At 36.5% G+C, this 11,790-nt stretch overlaps 1 protein-coding gene across 1 annotated transcript; it reads right to left on the bottom strand.

The window, feature by feature from the left end:
* Window positions 1-16: 16 nt before the first annotated feature.
* Window positions 17-10,826, bottom strand: DDX18 (DEAD-box helicase 18; the record flags this gene model as incomplete). The annotated part of the gene is made up of 12 exons (XM_009640814.2): window positions 17-1,343; window positions 2,002-2,179; window positions 3,442-3,498; window positions 4,216-4,329; window positions 5,057-5,209; window positions 6,181-6,342; window positions 7,203-7,342; window positions 8,879-8,993; window positions 9,082-9,281; window positions 9,399-9,499; window positions 9,996-10,131; window positions 10,679-10,826. Coding segments are annotated over 12 exons (1,647 nt in total), but the record flags the coding sequence as incomplete, so codon positions are not given.
* Window positions 10,827-11,790: the final 964 nt, after the last annotated feature.

Below are 11,790 nucleotides of genomic sequence, written 5' to 3'. Positions count from 1 at the left end.
GAATGTACATTTTTTAAATACTACTGACCACCACCATTGCAGCCTCATAAGAACAGTTATCTAGTTGTACTATGGTAGATACAACACATGTAATATAGTTACCCTACTTTTGCCCAACTTGTGTATTTTTTACTTAAGTCTCCACCTTTGTTCTGTTTGTAATGTGTATTCCACCCTCCTCCGTTTGAGTCTTTTGCACTTCTCCCTCAAAAAAATCCTTCTAGTATATTTATACCCCATTTTGCTTTCTCCCTTACCTAGTCTCTCCATCCCCTCAATCCTGTGGTATTATCTTTGACTGCCCATCATTGATCTGATAAACTAAGATCAAAGAACAATTTACTTTTATAATTTACAAGGTACAACTGCAAAAGTCCTCACTGCATCAAGGTTATGGAACATTTTAAAAATCATTATCTGGGCTGAGTGCTTCAATTTATGTAATCTGCTTTTCTTAATTCTTTGCATATTCATAAGAGAATACACTAGACATTACCAGATGCATAAATTCAGATTTAAAGAGAACATGAAGGAAAACCACTAGAACGTTGCCATTTTATCTCAACATTAAAAGAAACAGTATTAAGCATGTCCAAGATGTGGTACAAGAGCATTTTTTTATTACTTTGGACAGTGTACCTGTTATACAGATACTATGACTGAAATTAATCACAAGCTCACACAGCCTTAATTATTCATAAGTCCGTTCTCTTCTAAAGGAATCTTCCTATATTCTTCAGCATATTTGATGGACAAAGCAGAGTTTTGTAGCACTAAATACCCTTGCAATGATTCATGTGAGCAAAATTTTTTTCTCTCACACTTAATCTGCCCTTGCATTTACTCCAAGAATTTTCAGACGTGTGCACAGATGGGTAAACGTTAAAACAAATTCTTTATAAAACCTAGAACTATTTTTTATTTCTTTAATAAAAAGCTCTGTAGTATTGACTTAAGAAAATTATATTTAACTGTCTTCTTCCTTACAGCAAGCATGGCAAAATTAGCTGGCCATATTCTCCTTTCTATCTTTAGTCTCCCTTCCAAAGTCTTCCTGAAAGATAAAAGATAATCCCAGAAACAAAACCATGAAGACCCCTAAAAATGCGAATAGAGCAGTTTAAATTGGAAGTAACTGTCCGATGGTTTTGATCAAGGTAGTCTGTTCCAATGCCACAAGTCATTTTAATGAGTGTATGATTAACGAGAAAACTGCCGACCGTCCGATTTCTTGCTAATGTGTTTGAAGATTTTAGCTTTGTGGACGTTCTTCGATTTCTGGTAACCAAATCCTCCACCTCCACCTCTTTTCTGTAGTCTTCTGCCATGGTTGCTGTTCACATCTGGAAGTTTATTGGTTAAAGAACTTAAAGAGGAATAATTTGTAATGTTGCTTTTTAGGTATTGTAAAAGTTATTAATGTGAGAAAAAAACAACAGCATTATACAAAAAGTTGAGTTGTGTAACTACAGACAAAACTGGAACTTTGTGCCTGTGGTTCTAAATAATGCTTTTTTCCCTCCAGTTGTCCAACTAAGTTAACCAAAGTACTACTCCTTCAAATTCCATCCACTGGCAGGTTTGACTGAAATCTAGATAGAGCCTTCTATTTCATGCTCTTGCCCCTCTCTTTCAGTACTCCATGATTACTAGACTTACCTTTCAGCGAAAGGTAATTCACATACCTTTCAATGAAAATAATTCTGCATGCAGGACAGTACTGTAGAACTTGCATGCAATATTCCGGTATCTGCTACCCTGCAGCAACTGAAGCACATACAGGCACTGGAAGAGATGTTTGTAAGAAAATACTAAACTAGCAAAAACGGCAATTTAACATTTGCTTTGATAAACCATTGTTGGAACATGACGCATTTATGTGATTAATAGCCAAAAAAAAAAAAACCCAATGAATTTGAAATGGCATAGGAACTTGGCTAAGTTGCATTTAACATTCATAAAGCAGAAATTCAACTTTGAAACACTGCAGTGAAAGGATACTGAGGTCAACAAATGGAGGAACTTTAAAACCAAATGAAAGGCTGACTTTGGGAAGGTCCAAGTTATTGACGTTATAAATTTGCTTCAGAGAATGGGAGTCATAAGCTCTAATGTAAGCTTTGTATGCTTCCTGGGCTGACTTGTGAAGGAAGTAGTTCTTCTCAATCAGTTTCTCCAGCTGGTGAGGGGAAAAAAAAAAACCAAACCAAAACCAAAAGACATAGCCAATTATAGCTGTAACAAGTGTATAAATTATACTCAAGCAAATAATTTAGTGTGTGAGTTGCAGTGACATTCATTATTCACTTCAGCAAAATTGCCCTCAAATAGAGGGACAAAGAAGCGTGAAGCTGAATTACAGTACAAAGCCTCAGCAATATGAAAATTTACAGAAATATTAAATTGGGTTGTCCCAAACAAGTTGATCAAAGAGTATACAACTGCAGCCACACCATGAAACCATGCATACTGAGAATTAATGGACAACGGCAGTATACTTTCAAGTCAGACATCTAAACTGTACCATTCCATGTAATTCTATAGATAGTGCTACCTAGTCTGGTGCAAATGCATTGTAAAATAGGCAGTATTAATTCTAAGACAAAAATGCAGTTGCACTAGTGTAGATTGGGACATTTTATTTGTTGCAGGCCGAGTTCCCAATACTTTTTAGATCCAAGTGTCTCATTTGATGTTTAATAAACATTAATTCAGTACACTAAAAATAAGTCGCATTAGACATCACTTCCCAATTATTCTTAACTAGGAACATCTTTCTATAAGGACTGTCTTCACTGTTTCTTATACTTGCTATTTCAAATTTAGGTTACTGCAAAGAAGTTTTACAGAGCTCTTATTAAAAGAATGATTCACAGAACTAAAAAGCACACCTTGACATCTACAGAACTATCTACGCTGTTCTATTCAACTTCATGCTCCGTGGCTATTTTTGTAGCACTGGAGCACAAAACAGGTTTAGCTGATGCTGGGCTTTATTAACACCAGCTAGTTAAAAATACACCTGGAGTATATACTAATGTTTCTAAGTGTTGGTACTGGATCTCTTGCTGCACCCTGATATCTGAGTAAATCATCTTATAAGACATGTTACTCACAATTAATCCAAACATACGTAACTACTCAATAAAAGCAAAAAAACCCAAACCAAACTACCCCAATTCTTATAAGCAAATTTGAACCGTGTAATGATGGCAATTTGGTACTAGATATTAAAATTTATCTTTCATTTATTAACATTTTATCACTTTACTGTCATCAGTGGACAGTTTGGCAGGAGGGTTTACTGCACAGTACTCATCTACAGGAATTTTTCCAAACAAGCATACATATTTTTAAACCACAGTTGTTACAGACTAACATTCTCCATGTAAATTATTATACAGATATTCAGAGTAGCTGCAGTATGAAGTAATTTCATACCTGAGACTGGATGTCTGAAATTTTTGACCAAGAAAATTCAAATTCACTTAGTGGTACCTTAAAAAAAAAAAAGAAAGAAGTAAAATATCAAAATTACTTACTGTGTAAATATTGAACACGTTTAAGACCCAAAACAAATAGAAAAAGACATGCTACATAAGTTTTTTTTTTTCTAATACCACAGCTGTATCTGTAAAGTGCCTTTGAATCAATATACCAGTATTGTCACTTCCTTTAAGCTACAATAATAAAGATGCTCAGTATGACACTTTCACCACTTTAGCTTTTGCTTTAGAAGCCACACCACTTCAGTTACAAGTGGCAAAAGTCTGTAATATAAACAAGCCCATAAGGTGAGCAACCCAGAAACTATGTGCAGTTCTATCATATTAAAATTATTACATTTAGAAGGTGGCTATGCTTCTTTTAGAATTGAACAAAATGCTCTCTTTGAATAAAAAAAAATAAAAACTGCAGAAGCAACATCTGGGTTTTAATTTCCTCTGGATGGTCAACCTCACGGTATCCTTTCACAGAGAGATTATAGGGAATTGATTTATTTTTAGTAACAGAAGTTGCAGGGTTGCAAAGCAACTATAAATACACTCAGTATTTACCTTTGTGCTGATGACTTTAAAATCAGATGTTAAGTATTTTCTAAGCAACAGTATGTTTTTTGTGTTAAAAAAATTAGAATGTTTGATTAATTATTTTGCCTTTAAAATCCTGTTGCACAGTAAAAAAAAAAAAAAAAAAAAAAAGACATAAGTTTACCCGGGCTTGCTTTAGGTAACGAAGAAAGCCCAGTTCTTCTGGTCGTAAAATGAGCAGAGCGTGTCCTCTACCATTTATGCCTCTGGCAGTTCTACCAACACGATGAATATATTCCTTTTGGAAAGAGTAAGAAACAACAAGTCCAATCAGTCTTTCAAACACGTAATAATCGAACAGCTTCACAAAACTCCCCCAAATTTCACATTAATATAGTCTAATGCATCATCCATTATTTTTTAAGACTTGTTCTTAGCACTGACACATGGATGAGGGAAACCAAGTGCAGAAGATGCAAAGCAATATTAGGCAGATACAGAACCCCTGACTAAAAGTATTTTACCTTTTACTGAAGAAAAAAAAAAAAAATCTTAGTCTGCTGTAACTGAAAATTAAACTGTGATTTTGGTGTATTTACTCCGTATATTTGTCAAAACTTCTGAGTTTTTTAAGTTTTGCTTGTTTACACTGGACATTTATTCAAACAAGAATATGGACCTTTAAATAAAAAAAATCAAATTTCCACTGGGAAAGCTGCTAGGAGACTCAGGGATGCATATATAAACTCATACTCCTCCTAAGAAGTGTTGGGTTGTTTAGCTGATTAGATTTTAAACTAATTTAACAGCACAAAAAGTAACAAAGCAACTCATAAAAAGGTAATGAAGATGTTAGCTAGGTGCTGCATTTCCTAGCACCTGGTGAAGGGAAGTGGAAGAAAACAGCAGCCAGATGAGCTGAGTTCTGACCTCTGTCAAGCAGCAGTTTCAGCTTTTCTCTGCAACTATGTTTGTAGCTAGGATTTGATTTGTTGCTGTGAAGTTTCTCTATTTCCTTAACTTACTTTTGGATCATCTGGAGGGTCATACTGGACTATCCAGTCAACTTCAGGAATATCCAATCCTCTGGCAGCTACATCGGTGCACAACAATATTCCGGATTCTGCATTACAGAACTGGAAAAACGTCGTAGTACGTTTGGTTTGTTTCTGCTTGCCCTAAAAGGAAATGAACACCTTAATGATGAAATATCAACTAAAAGAAGAAAAAAACCCCACAACTGCCAACTTGTGAGCTTAAATCTAACTTTCCATTTCACATATTATATTACTGCCAAAAAGTAAAATAATTTGGGGTATCTTTCCGTATTATGGACGTGTACAAACCAAGCAGGACTATTTCACAGTGAAGAAGCCATGCTACCACAGTAAACAGCACAGGGCTACATGAAATGGTATCTCTCTCAGAGGTTACACTGCAACTTCCAAAGCATTAAAAATTTGGTTGCCTAAGCATTCCTTCCAGAAAGGCTGCATAAATGCCTGAAATTCAGAAAAGGACATTTGCAAGTCTAGCAGTACATTAGATACATTACAGGTTTAAAAAAAATTAAAGAAATACTTGTAACAGTTCTATCGAAGTTCAGCAAAAAATATCCCCAAAAGAACAAAATAAAAAAGGGCGTCAGTTATAACTATTTCATAAACTTTCAGTCAGCTCTTTCTCCTGAACTATGCATTTTGTGGTTCCGATAAAAATTTAAAATACTCATCCAAATGGTGATAATTGGCAGGGTAAAACCAAACACCACCCTGGCCTCAGAAAAAGCACCCAGCACTCCAGGGATCCGTGTTTGGGTTCTTCTGACAATAGCTTAGCTCCATAAAGTGAGTTTTAGTGCTTATGAAAGGCAACCCCTTGGAAGAAAACAGAAAGCTTTCTACACAGCGAGCGCAAGTTAGTTATCAGTGTTCAACCGTAGTTTGGAAAATAGCAAGATTAATAATGTTGAAGTGTTGTTATTACATGGTCTTTGCTTTCTCTCCTTCCTCTACAGCCTAATCAAGACCTTCGTCAGTTTTGTGAGCACTGTTTATTAGAAACCAGACTGAAATAAACAAGGTAAACGTAAGGTCAGTAACAACTTACAGACACTATCAGGTTAATTAATCAATGAATGAGTACTTACATGAATGGCCAAAACAGGGAGATCAATATAGTTGAGTAATTCATAATGGTACTTCACTGACATACACGAAGAAAAAAATACCATTAGTTTCTTCTTCCGGTTCTTCTTGAGGAACGTGAAGAGCAAAAGGAATCTTTTTTCAGATGGACACACTACATACCCCTGGAAAATTTTTAAATATTGTTAAATAAAGTAGTATGGAACAAACTTTTGTTTCAGCAATACAGTTAAATCAGGGAAGTGTACGTTGTGAAACAACTATGCCAAACAGTTGATTTTTCCAGCTATATTGGGCCAAATGATTTGATTTATTGTCTGTCCCTCACCTTGGTCTGTAAAACTGCTAAAGATGATGAATTTGGCAAGAAACTTACTGTCCTAACTTGAAATACGAAGAAGTAATTTTTAATTAATTTTCCAGACTAATGCAAGTTCAGTGAAAATTAAATAGTTTATGCAATAAAAATTAATTTCAAGAACTTTGAATTACTGACATTAGGTGTGGAAAAAACTGTACAGGGTTCTTAACATATTTTTATGATTTTAATAATTTTATTTTACAGAATTCTTGCTACTGGTTTACTATTTTTAACAGCAATACATAGCTACTGGCAATTTTATAAAAACACCCATCATGTCAACTGCACAAACACAGAAACTGCTGCACAACTCCATTTAGCTATTATCTGAAGCAGCAACAATGAAGTGTATCTGAAGTGTATGTATGTATCTCTCTAGTCAGTAACGTGGCAAATACAGTTAGAAAGACAACTGGAGCTTACGTACATAATATAGATAGGAATAGACAAGTGTAAGTAACTATTACTATTTCACAAGGTTTTATATCATCTGTGCTGCAAACATTGATTAGATGCGTGTAACTTACTACAGGCAACTGATAGCTTTTGCCCATTAGGAAGGTAAACCGGTCTTTAAGACAGTGTTTATACAACCCAGTTAAAAACACACAGGACTTGGAATGTTCACAGATCGTGCCCCTTCTAGTAGCATTTGTGTTTTACCTGTTCAAGACCATCTACTGTTGCTGTCTCCTTGTTATCATCAACCCCAACGTATAGCGGCTCTTTCTTCAGAGAGATCTTTGCCAGATCTTCAACCTTTCTGGTTTGTGTAGCAGAAAAAAGCATCGTCTGTCTGCGTTCTGGGGAAAATATTAATAGTTTGAAAGACAGCCTCATTTTTTAAAGGAGAATTCAAATAGCAAGTCCGTAAGATGTCTGGCTGCTAACTTCCCCGAGCAAGTCTTTTACTTTTTTCAATTAAATTCTAATTCAAACATACTGCTACTGACAAACGAAGTAGTGTAGTTGTATTATGGATTGTACAGGACATTTACTTAGGCTGCGCCACCCCCAAAATCCTAACAGCTATCAAAACACATTATTCTTCCTCTCTGGGAAAATATTAATAATCGTTTGTACTCCAATTTGGACACAACCCAATGATTTAAATACAGACTGACCTTGTAATTCTAACTATAAATTGATTTCACTCCCATGAATATTAAAAGGTTTTTGTTTAATAAAAAAAAGTCACGCTAGAGATTACGCAAGAAAAAACTTACCAAAACTGAAGTGCACTGTTACTGTTTGTCTTGCAAAATCAGTCTAGAACACACATGTTTGCATGTGCTATTTAGTCACGCGGCAGTACAACTGTACTGAGCCCCTGTGATTTCAGTGGTCTTAGGGCAGGTGTAGGAAACCTCCGGCCCGCCTGACATCTCTCAGCTCAAATGTACACCCCCACCCTGTAACGTTTTCTTGTTACATGAGTACATGGAAAACACAGACTTAGCCTGTTCCATTTCTCAACTGCAAGAACAGTAGCAATCGTTCTCGTCAAACAACTGGTGCCACCATTTTTGAATTTTTTTTTGCTTATTTAAATTTGTCTGTTTTAAAATATAATTTCCTTCCTAATGGGACAAAACCAAATTAAACTCACGCAAAGTAAAAATTTCTTTTATTGATCATTTTCCGCTTCATGAAGAACATGTCATTTTCCCACTCTTCCTTCACAGGATGTTATTTATTAGATTTATTTATCTGCATTTTAAACATGCAGACCTGAATTTAAATATTTAAGATGTGGAACCTCAAAATATTTATCACTGATTTTTTACATACTATTTCCATGTTTGTTTTTTTTTTTCTTCCTCTGCATTTTGAAAATTAAAGGGAGAGCCCTGTTGACTCTGAGAATGTTTTTAATACATCAATTACAAGGAATAACTAAATGAAAAATTAGGAAAAGAAAACTTTAAGGTAAATACTTAACTTCCTTAAAATACTGTTCATGAAGTTGTAAAGAAAATTCAAACTGCAAGTCTTAAGACCGTTATCCTTATATTTAAGCCTAATTAAGAAATCCTGAATTGTAGGAAACAAACAGGCACAGGAAGATCAATGAGAGAACGCAGATGTTTACATAAAAGGATCTTATATGCACAGAATTATACCCCTCAAGTGCATATGAAAACTCCGTCCTTCAGAGAAATGATGTTAAGTAATATATACTATCAGGAAAAAAAAAAAAAGGACAGAGTAAGACAATCACTCTGAAGTGCATTTACAGAACTATAAAAATTAATGCTTTCTCTTATAATAATGGAGTCATAAAGAAGACATAACATTAGTCAAGTGATTTCCAGGAAAGACATATTTTTTTTTCTTACTTGGTAGAAGTTTTATGATCTGTTTCATTTCTTCTTCAAATCCAACCTCCAAGATACGATCCGCCTCATCAATTACCAAACACTGCAAGTTCTTGTACATGAAACCTGGAGTGTTCTAGAAGATTAACAAATTCAGAGTCAGACAGGGACAAGAGTTTTACTATGTTTTAATAATGCAGATTAGACATCAACATTTAATCTACCTGCATGTGATCCAGCAGTCTTCCTGGTGTTGCTACAATGACGTTGATTCCATTTCCAAGTTTCTGTGCTTCTGCTGATCTGTTACTGCCCCCCATTATCAGACCATAGGTGTGAACATGATGATTCATAAGTTCTTTAAGAACCCCATAGGTTTGCATAGCAAGCTCTCGAGTAGGAGAAAGAATAATAACACCCGTTCCTAAAAAAATACATAAATCGGACAAGAATAAGTTACGACTTGTCCAATCCCCCTCCTAGCCACATCCCTAAATGGCTGCGCCACAGTGAAATTCAACTGTGAAATTAAGAGCCTTACCATTTCTAGGCATGAATTTTAGCTTGTAGATGAGCTCTACTGCAGGAATAAGAAACGCAAGTGTTTTGCCACTGCCTGTTTTTGCAGCTGCTAAAATATCCCTGTGTGCAGCAAAGTCAGAAAAAGTAGTATTTAGTTGATCGTACAGAGAAAAGAACAATCTTATTTTGCACAATGTTGACAATGTAAAAATGTAACGTGGCTTAAAGGAAACCAGCAGAGCTGGTATTGAGAGCTCGGTGGCAGACGTGGTCCACAGTAACTGGTCACTATGCCTCTACCTGACAGCACCAGACGGCGTCTTTGAGACACACTGACAACAAGACTAGTGAAAACAGGCTTCCCTGCTGTCAAAGCCAAGTGCAACGCAGTTTCCATGAGCTTACCCTAAGTATTTGTTCACGCGCAACGCAGATATACTTTGTTAACTTATATTAATGTCTATAAACAAAATAGATAAAACATATGAGAACCTATTTGAAAAAAAACAACACAAAATTTAGCTGCAGAAAGTCACACTTTGGGTATTTAGCTTTGCTAACAAAATTTACACAACATTTGGGGTCAACATAGTGGTTAGAAAGACATGTTTCTTACCTGCCTTCCAGAAGCGGCTTAATACTTTTATGCTGAATTTCGGTCATGTGCGTAAAACCCATGTCATTTATGCCTTTCAATGTATTCTCACTGACAACACCAGCCAAGGAGGTAAAAGAATTGTCTTCAAAAGCACCTGAAGTGAGGGGGGGAAATAAAAAAAATATTCAAACTTTTTTTTTTCAATTCCATCTGTCCTCTGTGATTACCCAGTTAAAATTGACCTAGATGGGGGGGGGGGGGGGTTCAAAGCAAGATTTTTTCTTATTCCTTTCTACCATAAGATCTGAAGACATCGACAAAATACTCTGATTAATGTGTTCCCAAGAATACTACACAGAGCTGTTGAAAACGAACATGAATGCACTGCTCCTCCTGCCAAATGTACTGGCCATACACCTCCACCTTGCTCTTCATTGACTTTTTCCTCTGCAGTTAAAAATGCGTGTGTAGCTTTGTTTTAAAACAGATTTTCACTAGTAACTGTAAGATGAATAGGAGTGTGCATATAATGCAAATTTCAAAGAACAGTAATGGAGTAATAGCTGTACAGTTACCAGTGCCACGTCACCTATATTCAAATACCCGATTTATAACGCTAATTTGAAAACTGCAACTTGCTCTGGAGGGAAACGTTAGACCTTGGCTTTCAGCACACACGTGAAAAAGAGGACACAAGATACCTGTTACACCTAGTGGCAAACTGGGCACTTCATCCTCCCCCTCCTCCTCCTCTTCCACTTCTTTCTCTCCAGAATCCTGATTATCTTCATCTTCTACCTCCACAGAGTCATCTTCTTCAGTTTTTGCTTTTTTAGTTTCTGTATCTAGAGCGTTATTTTACAGAACACAAGTCAGTTAGAGATACGAAGGACATATTCATCATTAAAAGTTGTTCCACTTTAGTCTGTATGCCACATACAAATATCGCGCTTTTTCACGGGGTGAGAAGGGGGCAGAAGGGGAGGCAACGTTTCTGTAGAAATCTCTGAGGCAGAGAGCAAAAGATTCAGAAGTTCCTTGCACACAATCCACTTTGCACAGTAAAAGAGTGAAGCTTAACGTATACTATATGAAATCTTCTGTGGAAACGTGGAGCGTTACAAAATTCTTTCCTACCTGTAATGCAGACATTGAGTTTCCAACATGGTTTGTGCTCAGGTCATGTGAAATGTAATGCCTGTTCCTTTTTAGAGTACCCGAATCCTCAGAGAACTGCATGGGAACACCTCTTTATTGGCATAACCGTGAGAAGTGTCATGAAAATCAAATGTGTAAGAGGTAGACGTTTCAAATATCTACAGAAATAGATATGTGTGCATGGATATATGTATAAAAATATATTAAAATCTAGCAAGATTTGCAGGTTGCAATTTTTTGGGGTAGTTTCCCAATATACTTTATAGCTTCATAAGATAGAGGTGCTGCCAAAAGCTGGATGCATTGCTAAAAAGGCATACTGGCTGGCTGTTCAAGCACAGAAAGCATCCACCTGCATCAAAGCTCTTCTTTGAGAGACAATATATATATTTGCAGAACAAACAACAAAACCATCCCAAGCTAACCTTACAAAGCAGAACCCTACGCAGCAATTAAAGTGGCTGCTGCTGGTTCAGTGCATGTTGGAGTTCAAACCTCACAGCTGGAGTAAGAAACCGGGTACCACTGAGGACCCCCAGGGCGCTAAAACCTGCACCAGACCGACACAGGGTGCCGCTCGCAGCCCGGCCGGCGGGAACCGAAAGCCGGGGCGCTCCGGGGGCTGCCAGAGGCGCTCAGCCCCGGGCGGCCGGGG

This window comes from Egretta garzetta, unplaced genomic scaffold, assembly GCF_000687185.1.
Source record: "Egretta garzetta isolate BGI_Z169 unplaced genomic scaffold, ASM68718v1 scaffold326, whole genome shotgun sequence".
Taxonomy (NCBI): Eukaryota; Metazoa; Chordata; class Aves; order Pelecaniformes; family Ardeidae; genus Egretta; species Egretta garzetta.
The sequence above is the reverse complement of the archived record's forward strand: the minus strand, read 5'-3'. Positions and strand labels throughout refer to the sequence as shown.